At 42.9% G+C, this 27,165-nt stretch overlaps 1 protein-coding gene across 1 annotated transcript in view; it reads right to left on the bottom strand.

Moving 5' to 3' along the window:
- The window catches only part of oscp1b (organic solute carrier partner 1b), a 78,730-nt gene that overhangs the window by 11,638 nt on the left and 39,927 nt on the right, over positions 1-27,165 (bottom strand). The window contains exons 4-7 of the mRNA XM_087977019.1: positions 24,650-24,730; positions 22,966-23,069; positions 9,663-9,791; positions 4,660-4,729 (exon numbers count right to left, since the gene is read on the bottom strand). Of these exons, the coding sequence (XP_087833145.1) occupies positions 4,660-4,729; positions 9,663-9,791; positions 22,966-23,069; positions 24,650-24,730 (384 nt within the window). The remainder of the gene's footprint in view (positions 1-4,659; positions 4,730-9,662; positions 9,792-22,965; positions 23,070-24,649; positions 24,731-27,165) is intronic.

Raw genomic sequence — 27,165 nt, 5'->3', positions numbered from 1 at the left:
TTGGAGTCCGAGGAGATAAGGAAAATACTAAATGAATATTTTTCATCAGTATTCACACTGGAAAAAGACAATGTTGTCAGGGAGAATACTGAGATTTAGGCTACAAGACTAGATGGGACTGACGTTCGCAAGGAGGAGGTGTTAGCAATTCTGGAAAGTGTGAAAATAAATAAGTCCCATGGGCCAGATGGAATTTATTCTAGGATTCTCTGGGAACTCAGGGAGGAGATTGCAGAGCCTTTGCTTTGATCTTTATGTCGTCATTGTCTATAGGAATACTGCCAGAAAACGGGAGGATAGCAAATGTTGTTCCCTTGTTCAAGAAGGGGAGTAGAGACAACCCTGGTAATTATACTCAGTGTGCCTTACTTCAGTTGTGGGCAAAGTATTGGAAAAGGTTATAAGAGAAAGAATTTATAATCATCTAGAAAGGAATAAGTTGATTAGGGATAGTCAACATGGTTTCGTGAAGGGTAGATCATACCTCACAAACCTTATTGAGTTCTTTGAGGTGGTGACCAAACAGGTGGATGAGGGTAAAGTAACTGATGTACTGTATGGATTTCAGTAAGGGGTTTGATAAGGTTCCCTACGGTAGGCTATTGCACAAAATAAGGAGGCATGGGACTGAGGGTGATTTAGCGGTTTGGATCAGAAATTGGCGAGCTGAAAGAAGACAGAGGGTGGTGGTTGATGGGAAATGTTAATCCTGGAGTTCAATTACTAGTGGGGTACTGCAAGGATCTGTTTTGGGTCTACTGGTGTTTGTCATTTTTATAAATGACCCGGATGAGGGCTTAGAAGGATGGGTTAGTAAATTTGCGGATGACACTAAAGTCAGTGGAGTTGTGGATAGTGCTGAAGGATGTTGCAGATTGCAGACGGACATAGATAAGCTACAGAGCTGGGCTGAGAGGTGGCAAATGGATTTGAATGCGGAAAAGTATGAGGTGATTCACTTTGAAAAGAACAACCAGAATGCAAAGTACTGAGTTAATGGTTAAGATTCTTGGTAGTGTAGATGAGCAAAGAGATTTCGGTGTGCATTTACATAGATTCCTGAAAGTTGCCACCCAGGTTGATAGGGTTGTTAAGAAGGCATACCGTGTGCTATTTTTATTGGTAGAGGGATTGAGTTTCGGAGCCACGTGGTCATGCTGCAGCTGTACAAACTCTGATGCGGCCGCACTTGGAGTACTGCTTACAGTTCTGGTCATCGCATTATACGAAGGATGAGGAAGCTTTGGAAAGGGTTCAGAGGAGATTAACTAAGATGTTGCCTAGTATGGAGGGAAGGTCTTATGAGGAAAGGCTGAAGGACCTGAGGCTGTTTTCATGAGAGAGAAGAAGGTTGAGAGGTGACTTAATTGAGGCATATAAGATAATCAGAGGGTTAGACTGGGTCGACAGTGAGAGCCTTTTTCCTCAGATGGTGATGGCTAGCACAATGGGTCACAGCTTTAATTTGAGGGTTGATAGATATAGGACAGATGTCAGAGGTAGTTTCTTTACTCAGAGGCTAGTAAGGGCACAGAACGGCCTGACTGCAACAGTAATAAACTTGCCAAATCTATAGGGAATTAAATGGTCATTTGATAAACATATGGATGAAAATGGAGTCGTGTAGGATAGATGGGCTTCAGATTGGTTCCACAGTTCGGCACAACATCGAGAACTGAAGGGTCTGTACTGCGCTGTAATGTTCTATGTTCCATGTCCTAATACAGTAAAATACAAGCCCAACCATCGGAAACAGCCGGTGATCCACAAAAATGAAGATCTTATCACATTTTCAGCAATATGAAAATTCAAGGGTGACACGATCACTGTTCTTACTAGTTTATTTCCCCACTAAATAGAATATTGCAACCTACCTACCTTTCCCCTAGTCCTGCCCCTCCCTCCCCTTATTTATTTTTCAGTCCCCTTCCTCCTCCCAATCGTGATGAAGGGTCCTGCCAAAACTTTGACTCTCCTGCTCCTCGGATGCTGCCTGACCTTCTGTGCTTTTCCAGCACCAGCTTTATCAACTCTTGACTCTCCAGCATCTGCAGTCCCTACTATCTCCATACCTCTTCAATAAACAGTTATGAAAGTCTGGATGGAATATTTTCGATCAAAGTTCTCTCATGGAGTGAAAAAAACTTCGCCAATCAGAACATAGTGCTGCGTTGTCAGGGATGTCATCTTTTAGATGAAATGTGAAATTGATGAGATGTTAAATTAAGGCCTGTATATAAGAATCATTGAAGCCCTAAGGTGTGGAAGCAGGCCATTCGGTCCATTGAGTACACACTGACCCTCTGAACAGCAACACACACAGACCCACCTCCCTACCCTATCCCTGTAACCCTGTATTTTCCATGGCTAATTTAACTAACTACACATCCCTGGTCACTGGGGGCAATTTAGCATGTCCAACCCACCTGCCCTGCACATCTTTGGATTGTGGGAGGAAACTGGAGCACCCGGAGGAAACCTGCACAGACACAGGGAGAACATGCAAACTCCACACATATTGTCACCTGAGGATGGAATTAAACCCGGGTCCCTGGTACTGTGAGGCAGCAGTGCCAACCACTGTGCTGCCTAACATTCATGATTAATATTTGTCAAAGAACACTACATGAACAGAACGTTCTGTAAACTATATTAGGGCTTGAATTATATTCACATAAGATCCTCCAGTCTGTTTCAATGATCTTAACCAAGTCTAATGGAATAATACCCTTTAAGAACAGGATAGTAGCATCTGAATTGAAATTAAATGCCCCTGTACCACAGTTCTAAAGGGGGCATAGGCTGCCTCCATTTCTTCCTCTCCCGTCGACCATCCAATCCCCCTCCACTGCCTTTCTCATTCAATTGGCGGAACTGATCCGTATGCTGAACAACTTCTTTCAATCCTCCCATTTCCTACAACCTACATCCACCCACTAATCTCCAAATCCAGCACATCATCCTCTGGAATTTTTGCCATTCACAGTCAGACCCCACCACCAAAAATATATTTCCCTCCCCACCTCTAGCTACATTCCATAGGGACCATTCCCTCCGCGACTCCCTCATTAGGTCCACACTCCCCACCAAACCCCTCCACACCTGGCACCTTCCCCTGCTGCTTAAAGAGTTGGCAAAACCAGCACCCACACCTTTCACCTCACCTCAGTCCAAGACGCCAAAGGATCATTCCAAATCCAGTAGTGATTTACTTGTACATCCTCCAACCTCATTTAATGATCTGGTGTTATCAACGTGGTCTCCTCTACATCCGACAGACCGATGGAATATCTCTGGTCCGTACACACCAAACAACCCCACCTTCCCATGGCCATCCAGTCCAACTCCCCTGAGGACATATCCATTCTGGGCCACATCCATCACCTAAACAAGGCCAGCCGCAAACTGGAGGAGGAACACCTCAGCTTCCACCTCAGCAGCCTACTATCGCATGGCATGAACACGGAATTCACCAGTTTCCATATCTTCCCTCCCCCCACTCCATCCCAGATCCAACCCTCCAACTCAGATCCATTCTCTTGACCTGACCTACCTGTCCATCTTCCTTCCCACTTATCCATTCTACACTTCCCACCGACCTATCACCTCCTACCTTTGCCCACCTCTCGCCATCCCATCTACCTTTTCCCTTACCCCACACCCCCTCCCTCTATTTATTTCTCAGCCCCTTTCCCCCTCCCCAGTCCTGAAGAAAGGTCCTGCCCGAAATGTCAACTCTTTTGTACCCAGGATGCTGTGTGACCTGCTGTGTTTCTTCCAATACCATGCTTTATCAACCCTCCTTCCTGGATACCAACTATCAAACTCTTTGGGGTTCTTATTTTCCAGTAACTTTGGCCTCTCTCAGTCACTTTCTTTCTGTTTCCTGTCAGCAATCCTACTTCCATCTGTGGCCACTGCTCAGAAAAACTATTTCCCAATTAATTTAGAACTGCACTTTCAAACTCCCAAGTATCCAATCTTTGGTCTTCTATTCACCATGATATTTCTGGAGTTACTGATCTGTTCAACTACACTGTAACCTCCTGGAAATACTGTAGGACAACCTGCATCAGACAGAGTGCACAAGTTAACATTCTGAAGAACATCTGAAGCATTTCATCTGAAACCATCTTCCCTCTATGAGTTGACAGAGGATGGTCTCAGCTAAAATTCTCATCTGCATTTTCATACCTCACCTCCGTAACATTCCTCTCTCTGTAATCTTCCCCAGGTCCAAAATCTTTTGAATAATTCAGGGCTTCTGAATATTCCTATTTATTTCCTTTGGCTCTAAACTGGAATTCTCTCCCTAAACTCTCCACCTTTCAATTTCACTTTCCACCTTTAAGATATTTCGTAAAACCCACTTCATTGATCAAGCTTTTGGGTTATCTTCCTCCGAGGCACGTCATATGGGTCAGTGTCAAAGTTTGTGCATCAACTCTCCTGTGAAGGACCTAGAGATGTTTTATTACATTAAAATACATGTCATTATTGCTGCTGCTGTTCAATCCATATTTAATTTGCAAAATGCCTTGTTGTGCATTGTATATCAATTCACACAGGTATATGGGAAACACATGAAAGAAAATGGGAAGACCCAGTGAAAACAAAAGGAAGCTAGAAACAGCAAATAGCAGTGGACTGAGCACTGACCTTTGTACGTGCAGCTGAATTCTTTAATGTCCCTGACATATGTGTTTCCACGGGCCGCGAAACACTGTACCTGTGGCCATTCAGATAATGCATGAGATTTAAAAAGGCACACAGCACAACATTAACAAATAAAACAATCTGTTGTATCTGTCACTCAAAGATTCAGTAGCAAAGTGTATATAATGAGCAGGCACCAGTGGCAGCTCCCTGGAACAATGAATGATTATTCACACTCATGACTAAAGCACAGACTAGGCACTGCTTATTCTGCATTCGTTCTTGAAAATGTAGGAATTAATAACAAATGAAAAAAGTTGAGCTATTAGCTACACAAATTGTAACATGGTGTGGGAGTTTGCCATCAGTTTCATCCCATTCGATCCCTAAACGTACACATGATGTTCTCAGAGATGGCATCTTTGCACGTTAATTTAACGAATGAATACTTACTTAAACGTGAACTGATTCATTACTTAAACGTGAACTGATTCATGTTGGTCAACAGAACTGTGGTTCCTTTAGAAGCCTGTGCACAACATTTCTCTTACTCAAATCTATGGGTCCGGAGAGGTCATGGTCTGCTCTGTTGTACATCGGCCTAGACCCCACCTATCTGAATCCGACAGCATCCTGAGGAACAGCATCTCCAACCTAATGGCTACAAGACGGACAGATAAACCAGTACCACTCCCTGATACACACACATGCCACATTAACCCATCCACACACCTCCGTCATGCAAACCCCACTCCATACACCCTTGCCCCCCCATCTAAATTCAACAATCCATCCGTTTCCTTAGCTGACCTCTGCTCTCTCAACCCCCATGACTTCTCACCCCCTGTCCCCACCACTCTCTCACCCCCTCTACCTTCTCAAACACCTGCCCTCTCACCTCCCTCTGCCCTCTCACCCCACAACCCCTGCCATGCTCTTTCTGCTTCCACAACCCACCACACTCTCACTTCCCCACTACACTCTCAAACCCAGACCCATAACTCTCAATAAGACCATAAGACATTGGAGCAGAAATTAGGCCATTCAGCCCATCGAGTCTACTCCGCCGTTCAATCATGGCTGATAAATTTCTCAAAGTTGAAACTTTATTGCTGGAAAAGCACAGCAGGTCAGGCAGCATCCAGGGAACAGGAGATTCGACGTTTCGGGCACAGGCCCTTCTTCAGGAAACGTCGAATCTCCTGTTCCCTGGATGCTGCCTGACCTGCTGTGCTGTTCCAGCAATAAAGTTTCAACTTTGATCTCCAGCATCTGCAGACCTCACTTTCTCCTGATAAATTTCTCAACTCCATTCTTCCGCTTTCTCCCCTAGCCTCCACTGCCTTCTGTGGCAGTGAATTCCATAGATTCACCACTCTCTGGCTGAAGAAGTTTCTCCTTATCTCCATTCTAAAAGGTTTTCCCTCTACTCTAAGGCTATGCCCTCAGGTCCTAGTTTCTCCTGCCAATGGAAATATCTTCCCAGCATCTACCCTGTCCAAGCCATTTAGTTTCTGTATGTCTCAATTAGATTCCCCCCTCATCCTTATAAACTCCATCAAGTATAGACCCAGAGTCCTCAAACATTCTTCATATATCAAGCTTTTCATTCCTGGGACCATTCTCATGAACTTCCTCTGAACATGCTCCAGGCATATTGCTCCTGCAAGTTTACCTTGGGAGAATCCTGGATGAGAACTCCGAAGACTCTTTGCACTTCAGATTTCTGAATTTTCTCCCCATTTAGAAAATAGTTTATGCCTCTATTCTTCCTACCAATGTACATGACCTCACACTTTCCCACGCTGTATCCATCTGCCATTTCTTTGCCCACTCTCCTAACCTGTCCAAATCCTTCTGCAGCCTCCCCACTTCCTCAGTGCTACCTGTCCCTCGACCTATCTTTGTATCATCTGCAAACTAAACCAGAATGCCCTCAGTTTGTTAATATATAAAGTGAAAAGTTGTGGTCGCAACACTGAGCCTTGCGGAACACCACTTGTCACCAGCTGCCATCCTGAGAAGGACCACTTTAACCCCACTCTCTACTTTCTGCCGGACAGCCAAGCTTCCATCCGTGCTAGCACCTTGCCTCTGACACCATGGGCCCTTATCTTACTTAGTAGCCTCTTGTGCAGCACCTTGGCCTTCTTGAAGTCCAGGTAGGTAACATCCATTGGCTCTTCATGGTCTAACCTGTTCATTACTTCCTCAAAGAATTCTAGCAGATTTGTCAGGCATGACCTCCCCTTGATGAAACCATGCTGACTTTGCCCTATTTTACCATGCATTTCCAAGTATTCAGAATCTCATCCGTCACAATGGATTCCAGGATCTTACCCATGACCGAGGTTAGGCTAATCAATCTATAATTTTCTGTCTTTTGCCTTACTCCTTTTTTAAATAGAGCTGTCATGTTAGCGATTTCCCAGTCCTCTGGGACCCTCCCTGATCCTGAAAGATGACCATTCACACGTCCACTATCTCTTCAGCTATCTCCCTTAGAACTCTGGGGTGTAATTCATCCGGTCCAGGTAACTTATCCAGGCCATTCAGTTTTTCTCGTACCTTCACTTTGGCAATAGCCACCATACTCAGCCCTGCCCCCTCACTCTCTTGAAGTTTTGGGATATTAGTCGTGCCTTTCACTGTGAAGACTGACGCGGAGTAATTATTCAGTCCCTCAGCCACTTCCTTGTTCCCCACCACTATCTCTCCAGCATTATTTTTCAGCAGCCCAATGTCCACTTTTGCCTCTCTTTTGCCCTTTATATATCTAATGAAACTCTTACAGTCTTCCTTTACATTACTGTCTATCTTAGCATCATATTTCATCTTCTCCCTCCTTATTTCTTTTTTTTTGTTACCCGCTGTTTTTCTTTCTAAGGTTCCCAATCCCCTGGTTTCCCACAGCCCTTCACCATATTATATGCTTTTGCTTTTGTTTTCATGCTATCCCTGCCTTCCCTGGTCAGCCAGGGCTGCCTCATCCTCCCTGTACCAAGCTTCCTTTTCCTCGGGATGAATTCCTGCTGTGTCTCCTGAGTTACTCCCAGAATGCCCTGCCATTGCTGTTCCACTGTCTTTCCTGCTGGGCTCCTCTCCCAGTCAGTTCCACCCAGCTTCTCCTTCATGCCTCTGTAGTGCCTTTATTCAGCTGTAATACCATTACCTCTGATTCAATCTTCTCCCTCTCAAATTGCAGAGTAAATTCAATCACATTGTGATCACTGCCTCCTAGGGGTTCTCTCACCTTAAGCTCCCTTATTAAGTCTGCCTCACTGCACAACACTGAATCCAGTATTGCCCTGTTCCCTGGTGGGCTCCACCACAAGCTGCTCCAAAAAGCCATCTCGAAGACATCCCACAAATTCCTTTTCTTGTGATCCCCTACCAACCGGATTTTCCCAGTCTACCTGCATATTGAAATCCCCCATGATCACTGTAATTTTGCCTTTCCTACACATCTTTTCTATCTCTTGATGTATATTGCATGCCAGCTCCTGACTACTGTTTGGAGGCATACACAACTCCAACTATGTTTTTTTTAACCATTGCGGTTCTTCAATTCTCCCCACACTGATTTTACACCTTCTGACCCGACTTCATTTCTTGCTAATCATTTAATTTCATTTCTTACCAGTAAGGCAACACCCCCCTACCACGCCCACCTGTCTGCCTGTTCGATAGGACGTACAGCCTCGAACAGTCAGCTCCCAATCCTGATCCCCTTGCAGCCACGTCTCTGTGATGCCCACCACATCATACCTGGCAATTTTGATCTGCTCCACAAGCCCATTTACTTTGTTCCTTATACAGTACTGCGTGCTTTCAGATATAATACCTTCAGTCCTGTATTAACCACCCCTCTTCTCATTGTCACTCGTTTGTCCAGTGTGCCTGCCAAACTCTCTCCCCATCCCCCGTCACTCTCATCCCTCAGCTACGCGCTCAACCTTCCCTCTCTACACTTGCAACCCCCACCACATCCTTACACCACCTCCATCCTCTTCTTGTTTTTCACTAACTACCCTGTAACTTCTAACTTGGCACTGTTTAAAACTTTTCAACTGATTCAACCGTCTTTTGTGCAACCTCAAGTCCTTATGGTAGTTTATTTTCTCCTATTTTGAGTGACGGTTAAGTGAAGAGCCTTCACTTCATTTAGAAGTTAAACAGTGAGAGTTGTGGCAGGATATTCACCTCCAGCTCAGCAAACCCTCCTCACACACATAACATTGCAGAACAACACTGCTATACCTTAACCCTCCTGGTCCATGAATGTTAAGGCCAGCTGGAGTGATGAGAATAATTAGTAAATCTGGAAGGTAACGGCATCACCCACTGAGGGACTGAGATACAGGGTCCAGAAAATCAAACCTGGGACCTGTTCGTCTGAATCTCTGAGTGCTACAACAGCAATGAACATTTGTGTGTGTATAGGGGCAACAATATCACATGGCATCTTAAGGTGTTTCAGAGACATTTTAAAATAATATGACATTGAGTCCTGTAAGGCAATATTAAGGCAAAGATTAGTGAAAGCAGCAGGTTTTGAAGGAGGGTAGTGAGTTAGCAAAGCTGAGAGGTGTATGGAGTGAATTTCAGGGCCCACACCACTGAAGGCATGGCCACCAGCTCCATTCCAAGAGGCAGGAGCACCAACACTTTGGAAAGTTGTACAGATACAGGAGATCACGGAGAACAGAGCCAGCCAGGCACGGTGGGATTTAAAAATAAGGACAGGAGGTTTAAAATTGAAGCATTGCTTAACTGCGAGTCAGTGTAGGTCATATAGCACAGGGGTGATGGGTGAACAGCATTTGGTCCAAATGAGAACTTTAAGCAATAGAGAACACCAAATGAATAATTTTGAAATAGCCCTCCTTGATTCTTGGTTCATTCCAGAGGGTTCCTATTATAAAGCAGGAGACTGTTGGGCCAGCCTAGAGCCTCTGGGTCTGGTACCCAAGAGACCATTAGGATGTGATAATGATGCAACTTACATATTAGTGCCAAGTTTAATGACTCTGTCACCAAAGAGATCGAAAGATCCTTCTGTCAGCACATTCGTGTAACTGCCACTGACTGGGAAAGTTGCTCGTTTCACCTCTTCTCCAACATAGTTAAACATTCTGTAACAAGTGGAGAAATACTAGACGTCAGTATTGTCCTTACCTGAGAAGCTTCCAAACATCAAATTCCAATCACTTTCATTACCGTAAAACGACAGACAAATAGAAACAAGGAACAAGAGTAGGCCATTTGACCCCTCAGGCCTGTTTCACCATTCCATAGGATTATAGTAGCTCCACTATCTCAATGCCATATTCCCATTTCTCCCCATAAGACGCCTTTAAAATTGCACTTTGATAGATACTCGTGTCTTTGTGGATTATGCAGGAGGGGTTTTTTGGAAAGTTTGATGTATGTAAAAGCTGGAATAGACATCACAACATGCTCAGCTCATGTCTATCCATACATTCAATGTACTGTAAAACTGTCTCAGGGACAACTTTGTCTAAGAGTTCAGGTTTTTGTTTTAAGCATATGGAGACTGAAAAAAATAAGCCAAAGGCTGCACAACACAAGCCAGCATCTTAAAAAAGACATTAAGGTAATACTTTGTAGGAACACTCTTTAATAAGGTGATTCCCACAAAGAGAGCTCAGCCTGGAAGGTTCATCAGTCTTCTTTCACCTTCTTACCACATAGTTTCAACAATTTCTCAACCATTACATTTAGATAATTCAGTTACTGGTCTATGATATGAACACATCAGAGGATGCTTTGGGACCTGTCAAGAAGAAACAAGCTACTTAGCTCAGGAATTTCAAGTCCATCTGCTCTCCAAAATGTATTCAATTTGGAATATTAACAGCAGTGATGGTTAATCGGAGTGCAGACAGACATAGGTCCATGGAAGTTTGCATATATGGTGCAAGAGGGAAGGATTATAATTCCTGGGACACTGGGATCAGCTTGGTGGAAGATAAGCCCTTAAAAGCATGGACAGGTTGCACCTAGCTAAAGCTGGGCTAATATCCTTCCCGGGTGATCTGCTGGTGCTGGTAGGGAGGATATATACTAAGTTGGCAGGGATGTGGAAGCCAAGAAGTTATATTAGAGAGGTGCACAGAGTACTGGGAGAAACAGATGGCATTAAAATAGGCAATACTAGTTTAATAAGGGGCATCAATATGAAGAGAAAAGTAATACATTGAAATTTGGGTGACTGTGCAGGTATGTGAATGTGAAAAATGCGGTAAACAACTTTGCGGAGCCACTGGCAGAGATGGCCCCATGTGGAAATGTGATACTGCAATAATGCAAACCTGACTCAAAGGAAGACAGGCCTGACAGTTAGATTTTCCTGGATACAAAGCGTTCAAGAAAGATAGGAAAAGGAGGACAGAGAAGATGTCCAAGATGGTCCAAGGACAGAACATACTTTGCTAGAGTCAAGGAATATACAAAAAAGTTGCAATTAGATTACTTGATGTGGCGTTTAGGCCACAAGTGGGAAAAAATGTAGGGGAACAATTCATAAGCCAATTACTGAAATGCAAGATTTCTAATATATTTCGAATGAGGGATTATATTTATCCAAATATAGACTGGAATATTAGCAGTATATAGGACAGTTGGGTTCTTCGGTTATGTTCAGGACAATCTTCTACATCAGTACATTTCCAACAACAAAGCTGATCTTGCTGGACCAGGTTTTTGGAAGCATTGTGGCCCATTGAGGATCAGGTTTCAACAGAAGAAGATTTAGGGGATAATGAATAAAGTATCAGAAGGTTTCTGAACAAAAGGGAGGGTCTATGTCAGTTGGAAAGCAGGATAAACTAAATAACAATAAGCAGAAAGCAAATGTTATGATTCATACCTACTCTAGATTTTTGATTTATTTTCCATGTTCCATTAACAATCACTCTGGCCTTGTACCATTAAACATTTATTAATTCCAAACTATCAAAGACCTTCCCTTTTAGTGTTCTTCCCACTCTCCTCTCTTTCACTTGCTTAAAATCTAGGGCATCTCTGAAACATTTCTCAGTTCTGAAAAATCTGTCATTGCCCCAAAATGTTAACACGCTTCTTCTCTCTACAAATGCTGTATGACTAACAAAGTATGCTGAGCATTTTCGACTTGAAACTTTTATTTTAATAGATATTTTTATTGAAGAGAAAGGAAATGTTTAAAAACTTTTTTTACAAACTTACAAAATAACACAAACAAATATAAACACTAATATAGAATTAAATATTAAATAAATAATAAGCAAAACACAACAAACAAAGGGAAAAAAATACTAATCTAACCTACAAATAACCAAAGCATATCATAAAATATCTTACATTACTCAAAAGAAAAGATAACATAGTAATTAAATAATGAAGTACATGCTCAGAATGAATTAACATCCAGTCATAATAAAACCCATATTCATACAGGATTCCTCCCCGAAGGGCCCCTGGACCAGCCAGAACCACTACCACAACTAGATAAAAGCCCTTGACAATATGGCCAAAATATCTGTATCTAAATAATTCAGGAAGGGCTGCTACATTTTATAGAATAATTCAATTTTTTAGTTCACCATATTTGTGAGTAAGTCAAGGGGAATACATTCCATGATTAACCTTTGCCAATTCGAAAGTCCTGGAGGGCCCTCAGCTACCCAATTTACTAAGATATTTTTCCTTGCACAAAAGGAGAGAATGGAAAATAATTTCCTCCCATGCACATCCAGGGAGGGCAGGTTCGAAAGCCCAGGAGAAGAGATACTGGATCTACTCCAATTTCCGCTCCCAAGATTTCTGTCAGAGCATTTGCTACTCTGATCCAGTATTTGCGGATCTTATGACATGTCCATAAGCAGTGTGTGAGTGCCCACTTCTATTTTACATTTAGGACACATTGGAGATGTTCCTGCCCTAAATTTTGCGAATCATTCCGGTGCTATATGAGTCCTATGGAGTATCTTTAATTGAATAGCTTGGGTTCTATTACAAATGGAGATCTTTCTGGCATTTTCCCAGATGTCGTCCCACATTTCTGAAGGGATTTCCAACCCCAATTCCTGATTCCATGTTTTAAACAATTGTTCCATGTCTTTCGATACTTTGTTCTGTAATGAGTTAAAACTCACACAACACCAGGTTATAGTCCAATAGGTTTAATTGGAAGCACACTAGCTTTCGGAGCGACGCTCCTTCATCAGGTAATCCGAAAGCTAGTGTGCTTCCAATTAAACCTGTTGGACTATAACCTGGTGTTGTGTGATTTTTAACTTTGTACACCCCAGTCCAACACCGGCATCTTCGAATCATTGTTCTGTAATGAGTGATAAAGGGTGCTGACCGAGGGTGGACCCATTGGCCATAACACTCTTCTTTCCCTATCCGATTTATAAGAGCAATCTAATAACGTAGTCTTCTTCTGTATGTAATCTCAAATTTGGAAATATCGAAAAAATCTCCATTAGGCAGTCCAAATTTCTGGTGCAGCTGTTCAAAAGACATCATAACCTCCCCATCGAACAGATCCCCTAAGCAAGAAATACCCCTGGACCTCCAGGTTTTAAATGTAGCATCTGTGAGCCCCAGTTGAAAATCCCATGCTCCCACTATAGGAGTATAAGGGGAGTTTTTTGTGAATTACCCTCATCTTGCCGCATTATCTTCCAAGCTTTAATTGTATTTAATACAATAGGATTTTTACAATGGTCCATAATAACTTTCATCTTATCTAAAAATAAGAGATAAATGAGGGGACACTTTACTTGAGAAGCCTCAATGTCCAGCCAGATTGATTGCAGGTCACACAAGACCCAATCAGTTATGTAGCTTAACAGCGAACTCAGCTGATACTTCCTAAAGTCTGGAAAATCCAGCCCTCCCCTTGCTTGTGGAAGCTGCAGCTTCTTTAATTTAATAAGGGGCCGTCTATGATTCCAGATGAAAGAACCAAGCCACGGATAGTTTACACAATGCCGGCTTCGGCAACATTAGAGGGAGCATTGTCATAGGGTATAAGAGACGAGGCAAAATATTCATCTTAATTAGATCTATTCAGCCTAACCAAGATATCAGGAGATACCCCCAGCGTTCAAGGTCCTGCCTTATCCTCTCTAATAGGTGCACAAAATTGGCTTTATACCGCTGACCAAATACTGGGGTGATAAAAATACCTAAATATAAAAACCCTCTAGAGACCACTGAAAGGGAAAGCAAGACCCGTCCGATAAATTGGACATACTAACCAGACCACTGATCGGCATGGCCTCCGATTTTGTGAAATTGAATTTGTAACCTGAGAACGCACTAAATAAATTGATTACTTGGATCAAGCGGGGCACGGATATCAAAGGATTACTAAGAAAAAAGAGAACATCATCTGCATAAAGGGTAATTTTATGTTTACCCGAACTAACCCTCGGAGCCACGATATTGGAATCGGCCCGTATAGCTTCCGCTAGTTGCTCAATTATTAGCGTGAATAATAACGGTGAGAGAGGACATCCCTGACGACAGCCCTACCCACACTGAAGCTATCCTAATCATGGCTGCTTTGGGGTCATTGTACAATATTGAGACCCATTTAGCGAATACCTCTCCCACACTGAACTTTTCCGGTGTGTAAAACAGATATGACCATTCAACCCGATCGAATGCCTTCTCCGCATCTAAAAAGACTACTATTCCCAGTATTCTTTCCTGATGACAGACTTGAATCACATTCAAAACCCTTCTAATATTATTAGATGATCTACGGCCCTTGATAAACCGTCTGGTCCTCTTTTATGATGTATGGTAAAACCCTCTGCAGCCTTAATGCTAATGTTTTAGAAAGAATTTTAAAATCTACATTTAGCAAAGATATTGGTCTGCATGATGTGCAATCTTCTGGGGCCTTCCCTTTTTTAAGAATGAGAGAAATATTTGCTTCTCTCAACGAAGGCGGGAGACAGCCCTGACTATATGAATAATTATACATGTCTATATGTGGACCAGCCAGTACCCCTATAAACCCTTTGTAGAATTCAGCCTGGAATCCATCTGGGCCAGGTGCTTTACTGCTCTGAAGCTGCCTGATTGCATCAAGTACTTCCTGGGTTGTTAGGGAAGCATTCAGAATCGACACCTGTTCTGTGGCTAAGTCCGGAAAGGCCAGGCTTTTAAAAAAGGACTCCATCTTCTTAGCTCTGTCTTCACAATCCTGTGATTTATACAGATCAGAATAAAACTTCCTGAAGGTTGTACTGATCCTTTTGCGGTCATGAGTCAAAGTACCAGCACTTTCCCTAATGGATGTGATAGCATGAGGGACCTTTTCTCCTCCTTGCGAGATACGCGAGGTATCTACCAGGCTTATCACCATATTCATATAACCTTTGCTTTGCAAATAATATTTCCCTCTTTGCTGTTTGGGTAATTGCGGTATTCAAGGCTGTCCTAAGGGCTGTAATCCTTTGTAACTTAGCAATAGAGGGCCTATCAACATGTGCTATCTCAGCTGCCTTCAAGTGAACCTCGAGTAGACACTATTGTTCTCTCTTTTGATTTTTCTGTGTCGCCGAGTATGAAGTAATGAGACCTTGCACATAAGCCTTAATGGTCTCCCACATCATCGACGGGTTACTGGCCGTACCTGAGTTAATTTCCAAAAAGGTTTTAAATTCTTGAGAGAAATATTTTACGAATTTACTATCCTTCATTAAGAAGGAATCCATATGCCAATGTTGGGGCTTGTCTCATTGTCCCTAGTTTTAACTTCCATATATACTGGAGCATGATCAGAGATTATTATATAACCTATTTTGCAGGATAATATGGGGTTCAAAAAGATCAAGGGAGCAAAAAACATATCAATTCTAGTATGACACTTATGTGGGTTAGAGTAGAAAGCAAAGTCTCTGCCTTGCGGATTAAGGCACCTCCACACATCTCTAACCCTAGCTCCTTATTCAAATCCACCAATTGCCTGGATCTAAGAGATATGCCCACAGTACTCTTGAGTATCCTGTCTATCTCAGGGTCCATAGTACAATTAAAATCTCCTCCTATAATTGTGTGACAAGCCCCAAAAGCCATCAGTTTGGAGAATGCTTCCGTTATAAATTTGAAGGGGTGTGCCGGGGGACAATAAAGATTCAAAATTCCACAATCCTCCCATTTATGAGGGCTTTAGTCAGTATATACCGTCCAGATTGATCTTTTATCTGACTTAAGTGTTTGAAAGGAAGGTTCTTCCAAATGAGAATGACTACTCCCCTACTTTTTGAACTAAAAGATGAAAAGAAAACCTGATTGAATCCTCCTTGTTGTAATTTTAAGTGCTCTTTATCCATAAGGTGTGTCTCCTGTAAGAGAGCTATATCAACCCTTTCTTTTTTTTGAGACTTGATAGTATTTTCTTCCTTTTGATTGGTGAATTATTCCCCTTGTCGTTCCAGGTGCACCACCTAATCGAATGACTAACCATGATCGTCCTGGCAAGTCCGAGACCCCCCGGGAGGAAGAACCCCATCCAAAACACCCCGAGCATAGACCATAGAAAATTCACAAAAGTAGAGATTCTTTAATACATTAATGCCGATATAGTTAAAAACTATTTCTAAATAAGAAAAATATAAAATACATTTAAAAGGAGATTTTCCCCCTTGCTCCCAGGGGGCATCACTACCTGTCAGTAAACCCACCGTATCTTCTCCCAACCAGTGCCCCGCCCTTGACCCCAGGCACCACATAATAAACAAATTCAAATGTACTATAAAACCAAAGTTAAAAGTGAGTGTCCCACCCCCCCACCCACACCAACACTTAGATACATTTAGTAAAGATAATACAAAGTATAAACATATAAAACTATAAAGTTACAATCCCAGCAAGTAATAGATAACTAAGTATAATAACAGAAGAAAAAAGAACCCCCACTCTAAAAAAAATTGAGGTAGAGAAAACGCACCCCCCCCCCAATGACACAAATCAAATAAGCCGCCCGGCCTGTTAAAAAAAAGAAAATCACATAGTGAATAACAAATAAGCCCCCCTCCCTATTCCCCGGAGACGATATTAAACAATAGGGGGGATGAAAAGGGAAAGAAAAGATAAACCTGGGTGAGGAGGCAAAATTGCATCATTAGCCATACGGTTTAATTCTTACTGTCTATTTAAGAGAGTCCAAAAATTCTTTAGCCTTCTCCGGTGATCCAAAGTTATAAATGGATCCTTCATGGCTGAAGCGCAGTGTTGCTGGGTAACGCAAGGAATATTGGATGTTTAAGTCTCTCAGACGCTTCTTCGCCTCTTCAAATGCCCTCCTATTGCGGACCACGGCTGGAGAAAAATCCTGGAACAGCATAATCCTAGAGCCCTTGTACATGATGGCCTGGGGGTCCTTCCCCAGGATTCTAGAGGCTTCCAGAAACATCTGTTTCTCTCTGTAGCATTGGAGCCAGAACAGGACCGGGCGGGGGCGCTGGTCCGACCCGGGCCTGTGTATAGCAACCCGGTGGGCCCACTCTACCCATACCTGGCCTGGTCCGGACTCCAACTTTAATATTTTGGGGAGCTATTGCTCCAAAGAAACTGCCAGCTGGCCTTCCTCTTCCCGTTCGGGAAGGCCCAGCAACCGAATATTTTTCAACGACCCCGATTGTCGAGGTGGTCAATGTGCTCCTTTAAGGTCCAGACTCACTGTTCGAGAGCCCAGACCCCACCCACAGCCAATTCAGCGGCAGTCTCCGAGGTCCCAGCCTTTAGCTCCACCCCTCCAACGCGATGTTCGAGCTTTTCAATTTCTCGGTCGTGCTTTTGCAGCTCGACCGAGAGCGACTCCTACCTGCTCCTGGACTCTTCAATAAAGGCATCGATCCTCTCCTGCAGCTTGTTAATTACGGAGATCAGGCTCACCTCCGCAGGTAAAACCCCCCCAGGCGGATACGGACATCTCCGCTGCTGCTGGAGGGGGTGGGGGCAGGGTCCCTGCCTGTTGCGAGCTGTGGGCATTTTTACCTTTAGTCATTTTAAGCACAGCACCAAACTGTTCAAGTTTGGTGCAAAATGACTAAATATGCTGGGTAAGAGTTATTTTAAATGGTTTGGCAGGTGTGTTGGAGGTGGGTACCCCAATTTGCCTAAGTCTTGGGCAGAGTACTACAGACTCAGACTTGCTGGGTCACCGCCATCTTGAATCCCCCGACTTGAAACTTTTAACCTTTGCCAATTAGTTCAGGTCACTGGTGCAAATAAGAACCAGTAAGGATATTAAAATGATACCTGCAACAATGTCCCATCATCCTGACATAACCCTTTTGATTAGTATTTGCAGTGTCGCAAGTTGCAGCTCATTCTTGCACGGCTTGTTATTCACTGCTGGGACATGGGCTTTGCTGGCTGGCAAGAATTTAATACTCATCCCTAGTTGCCCTTGAGAAGGTGGGGGTGAGCTGCCTTCTTGAACCTCTGCAGTCCATGCACTGCAGGTTGACCCACAATGCCCTTAGGAAGGGAATTCCAGGATTTCGACGCAGTGACAGTGATGGTACAGTGATATATTTCCAGTGAGGATGATGACTGATCTGCAGGGGAACTTGCAGCTGGTGGTGTTCCCATGTATCTGATTGCAGATTTGAAAGGTACTATCTAAGGATCTTTGGTGAATTTCTGCAGTGCCTCTTGTAGATAGCACACTCTGCTGCCATTGAGCGTCGCTGGTGGAAGGATAAATGCTTGTGGATGTGGTCTCAATCAAGGGGGCTGCTTCGCTCTGGATGGTGTCAAGCTTCTCAAGTGTTGTTGAAGCTGCAGTGATCCAGGCAAGTGGGGAGTATTCCATCACACTCCTGACTTGCGCCTTATTGATGGTGGACAGACTTTGGGGAGTCAGGAGGTGAGTTACTGCAGGATACCTCCCTCTGACCTGCTCTTGTAGCCATTGCATTTGTGTGGGAAGTCCAGTTGAGTTTCTGGCCAATGGTAATCCCTAGAATGTTGATAGTGGAGGATTCAGTAATGGTAACACCATTCAATGTTAAGGGATAATTTTTAGATTATCTGTTACTGGAGATGGTCATTGCCTGGCATTTGTGTGGCATGAATGTTACTTGCTGCTTGTCAACCTAAGCCTGGCTACTGTACACATTTTGTTGTATTTGAATATGAATGGCTTCAGTATATGAGGAGTCATGAATGGTGCTAAACATTGCATAATCATCATTGAATATCCCCACATCTGATCTTGTGATGGAGGGAAGGTCATTGATGAAGCAGCTGAAGATGGTTGGGCCTCGAACACTACCCTGAGGAACTCCTGAGATGACTGGCCTCCAACAACCATGACCATCTTCCTACGTGCCACGTGTGACTCCATCCACTGGAGAGTTCGCCACTTGATACCCATTGATTCCAGTTTTGCTAGGGCTCCTTGATGCCACACACTCACTTCATCTCTGGAATTCAGTGTTTTTGTCCATGTTTGAATCAAGGCTATAAGAAGGACAGGAGCAGAGTGGCCCTGGCAGAACCCAAACTGGTCAGCATTGAGCAAGTTATTGCTGAGTAGGTGTGGCTTGATAGCACTGATAATGACGTCATTTATCATTTTACTGACATTCGAGAGTAGACTGTGACTGTCATGAGGAGTTTTGTTACAGGCTTTTTGGAAGTTTAAATGTATACATCACAAGGACCAATTGGCATTAATCACCTCAATAAAGTACAAGTAATTGGTCAGGCAGGATCTTCCCCTTCTAATCAATCTTGGCTGCTTACCATGCTATCATCATACACACAGTCATCGAGTTGTTCTTGATAACTCCATAAGATATAGGACCAGAAGTAGGCCTTCCAGGTCATCAAGTCTGCTCTGCCATTCATCGAGATCATGATTGATATGATAATCCTCAAATCAATTTTCCTGCCTGTTCCCCATAACCCTTGATTACTTTACTGATTAAATATGTCAGAGCCTTTAATATACTTAACAAAACAGCCCCAACAGTCTTCCACTGTGAAAAACATACAGATTCACCATTCTCAGAGCAGAAATTCCTCTTCATCTGTCTTAAATGGGCATATTTTTATTCTGAGATTATTCCCTCTGGTCCTACCCTGCCACAAGGGGAAACAATCTCTCTCTAAGTATCTTGAACATTTCAATAAGGTTACCTCTCATTTTTCTAAACTCCAATGACTAGAGGCCCAACCTACTCAACATCTCCTAAGACAATCCTCTTTCAAACCTGGGATCAGCCTAGTGACCCTTCTCTGGACCCTTTTCCAATGCCAGTATATCACTCGTTGGATAAGATGACCAAAACTGCTCATAGTATTTCAGGTGCAGTCTGACAAGTGCCTTGCGCAGTTTTAGCAAGATGTTTATACACCACTCTCTTTGAAGTAAAGGCCAACAGTCCATTTGTCTTCCATGTTACTCACTGAACTTGGATGCTAGTTTTTTGTGAATCATGCATGAGCAATCTGAAAGTCTCTGTTCTGTAGCTTTCTGAAATCTTTCTCCATTCAAACATTTGGCTCCTCTATTTTTCCTGCCAAAGTACATATCATGTTTTTCCCACATTGTATTCCAGCTTGCTTAACCTGCCAAATCCCTCTGCAGACTGAATCTTCCTCACTACACTCCTTCCCACCTATTTTTGTATCATCTGCAAATTTGGAACCGCACATTCGTTTTCCTCAACCAAGTCATTAATGTGTTGTAAATCACTGTGGCCTTAGCACTGATTCCTGAGGCATTCCACCCAGTTACTGGTTGCCATCCTGAAAATGTCTCTCTTATCCCAGCTCTATTATTTAGCCAATATTCCATCTATCGAAGCTCCTTAGATGCTGCCTGAACTGCTGTGCTCTTCCAGCACCACTAATCCAGAATCTGGTTTCCAGCATCTGCAGTCATTGTTTTTACCTTGTTGATTTTAACCCTACTGCGAATCCTCTTGCAAGGATGCCTGCCTTGAAGAAATTTTTCTCCTCTCTCTACAAGAATCTCAGGGAGTCCCTCTCCCACTGCAACTCCCAGGTCATTTCCTCTTCCCTGAAGCTCTTACTCTGCTACTCTCTCCCCACCCCCACCCTCCTCTAGCTTATCTCTCACTGCCTTTATTCCTGATGAAGGGCTTTTGCCCGAAACGTTGATTTCGAAGCTCCTTAGATGCTGCCTGAACTGCTGTGCTCTTCCAGCACCACTAATCCAGAATATTCCATCTATGCTATCTCAAGCAGTCTAATGTATGATACCTTATCAAACCCCTTCTAAAAATCCAAATATATTACATCCAGTGCTTCCGTTTTAACATACTTATTATCTCCGCAGAGTGAGTAAATTTGTCAGGGATAATTTCCACCTCATAAAGCCATGCTGACTCTGCTTGATTATATGATATATTTCTAAGTGCTCTGCTATTACATTCTTTATAATAGACTTTCCCATAAACAAATATTAAGATAACTGTCCCATAGTTAACTTGTTTTCACCTTTTTTAAAATAGAATAGCATTCCAATCTCCTGGAACTACATTATTTTATGCACATACTGGGAAGAATGGTATCAATACAAGTGAGAGAAATGCTTGGAATGAGCTTTGGTGTATGATGGGGGAAACAAAATCATTAATTTAGACAATAGACAATAGGTGCAGGAGTAGGCCATTCTGCCCTTCGAGCCAGCACCACCATTCATTATGATCATGGCTGATCATTCTCAATCAGTATCCTGTTCCTGCCTTATCCCCAGAACCCTTGATTCCACTATCCTTAAGAGCTCTATCCAACTCTTTCTTGAACGTATCCAGAGATTTCGCCTCCACAGCCTTCTGAGGCAGAGCATTCCATACACCCACCAATCTCTGGGTGAAGAAGTTTCTCCTCAACTCTGTTCTAAGTGGCCTACTCCTTATTTTTAAACTGTGTCCTCTGGTTCAGGACTCACCCATCAGCAGAAACATGCTTCCTGCCTCCAGAGTGTCCAATCCTTTAATAATCTTATATGTCTCAATCAGATCTCCTGTCAGCCTTCTAAACTCAAACCTATACAAGCCCAGCCGCTCCAATCTTTCAGCGTGAGATAGTCATTCCGGGAATTGACCTCGTGAACCTACACTGCACTCCCTCAAAATCAGAATGTCTTTCCTCAAATTTGGGACCAAAACTGCACATAATATTCCAGGTGTGGTCTCACCAGGGAGCTGCAGAAGGACCTCTTTGCTTCTATACTCAATTCCTCTTGTTATGAAGGCCAGCATGCTATTAGCCTTCTTCACTATCTGCTGTACCTGCATGATTGCTTTCATTGACTGGTGTACAAGAACACCTAGATCTCGTTGTACTGCCCCTTTACCTAACTTGACTCCATTTAGGTAGTAATCTGCCTTCCTGTTCTTGCCACCAAAGTGGATAACCACACATTTATCCACATTAAACTGCATCTGCCATGCATCGTCCACTCACCTAGCCTGTCCAGGTCACCCTGTATTCTCCTAACATCCTCCTCACATTTCATCCTGCCACCCAGCTTTGTGTCATCAGCAAATTTGCTAATATTACTTTTAATACCTTCATCTATATTATTAATGTACATTGTAAAAAGCTGCGGTCCCAGCACTGATCCCTGCGGCACACCACTGGTCACCGCCTGCCATTCCGAAAGGGAGCCGTTTATCACTACTCTTTGTTTCCTGTCAGCCAACCAATTTTCAATCCATGTCAGTATTTTGTCCCTAATACTATGTGCCCTAATTTTGCTCACTAACCTCCTATGTGGAACTTTATCAAAGGCTTTCTGAAAGTCCAGGTATACTACATCCACTGGATCTCCCTTGTCCATCTTCAGAGTTACATCCTCAAAAAATTCCAGAAGATTAGTCAAGCATGATTTCCCCTTCATAAATCCATGCTGACTCTGACCTATCCTGTTACTGCTATTTGAGGACAACTTCAATGGTATGGTAGGGAAATACAAATTCCCTTTCATGGATGGTTAAGCATAGGGTGGACCATCAGTGGCCTTTTGATGTTTTATATCTGCTGCACAGAAAGATGACTAAACAACACTCAAAAAGAAAACATACTCCTCTGTGGCCATGGAAATACGTGCCAGGATCTAAATAGTGGGATTTATGGAGGAGCAAGGAACAATAAATCATAAACAATTGAACCAAATTGTCTTCTTTCTACCACAGTGAAGATCAAAATTAAATTGGTGAGAGTGTGCACAGGGGATCACGAATGGAAAAATTACAATGAGCATAGAGTTTATAGAAGGAAGACGATGTAACTTACTTGATCAATCCAGGGATCTCTGTTCCCCAAGGAACAGGTCCAGAAATTGGCAGCACAAATCGTCCATTGGAATTCTGAACTTTATCTTTCAGAAAGATGGACACCTGTGAAGAAAGCATTTATCGCCATTATTGACGGTGCCATAATGCACAAGATATACAGCACTAAGTCAGCCAACTCGACAATGAATCTATCATGAAAATAAAACTATGAACTGCAGATGTGCTGGAAATCGGAAATAAAAATAGAAATTGCTGGAGAAACTCAGCAGATCTGGCAGCAACTGTGGTGAGCAGGCAGAGTCAACTTTTCGGGTCCAGTGACCCTTTGTCCATTCTGTTCTGAAGAAGTCATTGGACCCGATATATTGGCTCTGCTTTCTTTCCACTGATGCTGTCAGACCTGCTGAGTGTCTCCAGTAATTTCTGCTTTTGTTCAATCTGTATTTGTGCTCCACTCGAAAATCTTCCCATCCTTCTGCCTTTAAATGTATCATTGTAGCCCTATAATCCCTCCTTCCTCATATTTGCCTAGGTTCCCTTGAAATTCATCTGTTAATTCCCAAACGGATAACATAGTCTCAGATGCTCACAAAGACAACAGACCAATAATGAAGCATGGTAACACTAAGCATATAACTATTAATGTCAGCAAATGATAGGTCAACACGTAACACATCATATAAATATAAACGTCTGCAATGAGAATCCCAGGTTCTGTGTGAGCAGGGTGCAGTAGGCTGCTAAATCAGCATCCACCTTCACCAGTGCTGCTTTCAGAAGCCACTCAAGAATCTTTTGATATAATTAAGCAAATGCATAACTACAGCACAGAACATCTGATTAGAACTGCCACAGATAATGTCCAACACTAGTAATTCGATTAGATACATCACATTGCTTCGACAATGTTGGGAAGTGTGGTCATGGAGGAGGGATTAATGTCACTTCGTGTCTTCTGACCTTATCTGCTGTTTCTTGGGAATGGCTAATTTATAATAGGCACTTCAGTCACTCCACACAGTGGCATGTTCCACATTCTCACCACTCTTCAGGTGATGAAACTGCATTGGAATTCCATATTGGACTTTTAAAAAATTCATTCCTAGCATATGGGCATCAGTGGCTGGCCAGCATTTATTGGCCATTCCTAATTGCCTCCGAGGAGATGTGGTGAACTTCCACACTTAGTGTGCTGTATGTAGACCCAGAATGCTATTAGGAATGGAATTCCAGGATTTCAACCCACCAACGCTGCAGGAACAGCAATATATTTCCAAGTCAGGATAGTGAGTGGCTTGAGTGAGCAGGTCAGAGGCTAGCAACACTATGGTGAGAAACTCACTTCCTGACTCCCTTAAACCTTGTCCACGACTTACACAGCATAAGTCAGAAGTGCAATGGAAATTCCCCACTTGCCTGGATGGGTGCAGCTCCAACAACACTCAAGAAGCTCGACACCATCCAGGACAAAACAGCCTGCATGACTGGCACCACACCCTCCTCCAATGACAGTCAATAGCAGCAGTATGTAATATTATGAAGATACACTGCAGAAATTCACCAAATATCTTTGCCTGCACAGTAAATATTTTGCAACACAACTGTGAAACTGTGGGCTCAGTAAGTTCTATCTGTTATGTGCTTGATGGATCACAGACCTTGAAGGGACCTGGTACACTTACTCGGATATGAAGATCCTGAAAGAAAACCAGCAGGGTTTGTCTGATGAGTTGAAACTCTCCTGCAGGTAGGCAGCTGTATGTCTGTTAATCAGAGAAAGGCAAAAAGACATGTATTACATTCCAAATCAGAAACATGCAATCTGTTTCACAGCACTAAACACAGTTGACTAGATGCCCCACCAAGTGCAGGGCTATCATTCGGTGTAAGTGCCCAAGTCAGAATTTATACAGTTCCTCCAAAGGCCTAGTATAGAGATGTTCATCAGCTGGTAATCTTTGATGGCTCCTATTATCTTTGCATGCTTGTGCTATCTTGATATTCCTTTTAATTGAAGAGTTCCTTAAGTTTTCCACATTTGAACAGTAGAAAACAACTTCCCTTTCATTGCTGCAAAATAGCATCTTGCTGACTGATCGACATTAACCTTGAAGAGGACAATATTTATCTGTTTTTCAAGTTCAGAAATTTGAAGAGCTGAGGCTACAGTTTCCAAGTTTGCAAGCATTCATGGGAGATAGATGTGAGGAGAATGATTGCAGGGGGAGTGGGGAGTGGGGTGGGGGCAGGGGTTTCTGTCTGGCAGCTCACATCTTTTGTATGAAGAAACAGTATGTTGGTGAGAATTGGGGTCATGCATTTCTGTGGGAGCTTATGTCAGTGGACAAAGTCCAATCACAATCTCATCCCAACTCTGATGCACTTGTCACCAGCAAAATCATACACACACATCCAGCACAGTCTTTCCTCTTGTTATGGCTACAACTTTCACTTTCAATTCCAAGAGTCACATTTGGAGTTTGAAATACAACCAGTTTGGCTATTCATTGTCAGCTTGGACTACAACAAGTCCCATTAAGTACTACTCACCTCTGTGAAAATCACAAATCCAGGATCTCACAAACAGAACCCCCACGAGTTTTCTCCACTACACCATCTCTTTAAACCTTTTACCCTACCCTCCATCTCCTACGACACACCTATACATTGGAGATGGTCATTACCTTTCACCTCTGTTATAGTAGTATAACTTGGCACTTAACAGCACAAACCTGAACGTTGTCCCTGTTTGTATGGTCATAGATTGTTCCGCTATCAAAGGAGTTGCAAATATCATATAAAACTCAGCAAACATAAGACCAGAAGATATAGGAGCAGAATTGGACAATTCAGCCCATCAAGTCTGCTCCACCATTCACTCATGGCTGATATGTTTCTTAACCCCATTCTCCTGCCTTCTCCCAAAACTATTGATCCCTTTACGGAATAAGAACCTGTCTCTGTCTCCAGCTTAGACACTCAATGACTTGGTTTCCACAGCCTTCTGCGGCAATAAATTCCACAGAATCACCACCTTCTTGCTGAAAAATTCTTTCTAATCTCAGTTCTAAAGGGTCATCCCTTCAGTCTGAGGGTCCTAGTCTCTCCTATTAGTACCAAGCATCTTGGTATTCTGTCTTTTTCAATCGGATGCCCCCCCTCATCCTTCCAATCTCCATCCAGTACAGAACCAGAGTCCTCAACCATTCCTAATGTAATAAGCTCTTCATTCCCAGGATCGTTGTTGTGAACTGCCTCTGGACTCCATTCACGGCACATCCTTCCTCAGGTAGAGCCCAAAACTGCTCACAATATTCCAAGTGTGGTCTGACGTGACCCTTTTCTGCTACAGTACTTCTCTGCTGTTGTATTCTAGCCCTCGTGAAATGAATGCTAATATTGCACTTGCCTTCCTATCTGCCAACTGAACCAGCATTTTAACCTTAAGCAGTAAAGGGATCCCTCTGTGCTTCAGATTTCTGAAGCTGCTCCCCATTTAGAAAACAGTCTATGCCTCTATTCTTCCTTATGTTGTGCATAACCTCACACTTTCCCACACTCTATTACACCTGCCACTTCTTTGCCCACTCTCCAACTCCTTCTGCAGCCTCCCCACCTCCTCAATACTATCTGTCCCTCCACCTATCTTTGTATCATCTGCAAACTAAGCAAAAATGTCCTTAGTTCCTTTGTCCAGATTGTTAATTTGTAATATGAATGAGTGTGGTCTAAATTTTCTATCCATGCTAATACCTGCCAACACTATGGATTATCATCTTATTCAGCAGCCTCTGTACAGCACTTTGCCAAAGGCCTTCTAGAAATCCAAATAGATCACATCCAATGGCTCTCCTTTGTCAAATTTGCTTGTTACCTCCTCAAAGAAGTCTAACAGATGGATCAGGCATGATCTCCCTTTGATGAAGCTGTGCCAACACAGCCCTATTTCACTATGGATTTCCAATTACTCCACAAAATCATCCTTCATAATGAACTATTCTCCACTTCTGGTTTTACAAAGGAAGATCACTGATGAAACCAATGATAGCCAGGCTGAGGACACGATCTTGAGGAACTCCAGATGAATGACCTCCAAAACTCTCAAACATTTTCCTTTGTGCTTGGTACAATTCAAACCATTGGAGAGTCTTCCTCAGATTACCATTGACTTCAGTTTTCTCAGGGCTCTCTGATGCCA

The sequence above is a fragment of the Chiloscyllium plagiosum genome, unplaced genomic scaffold (genome assembly GCF_037043375.1).
Source record: "Chiloscyllium plagiosum isolate Xiang-an unplaced genomic scaffold, Cpla_swu_hap1 HiC_scaffold_30, whole genome shotgun sequence".
Lineage (NCBI taxonomy): Eukaryota > Metazoa > Chordata > Chondrichthyes > Orectolobiformes > Hemiscylliidae > Chiloscyllium > Chiloscyllium plagiosum.
Note: the sequence above shows the minus strand (reverse complement) of the source record. Positions and strands in the feature narration are given on the sequence as shown.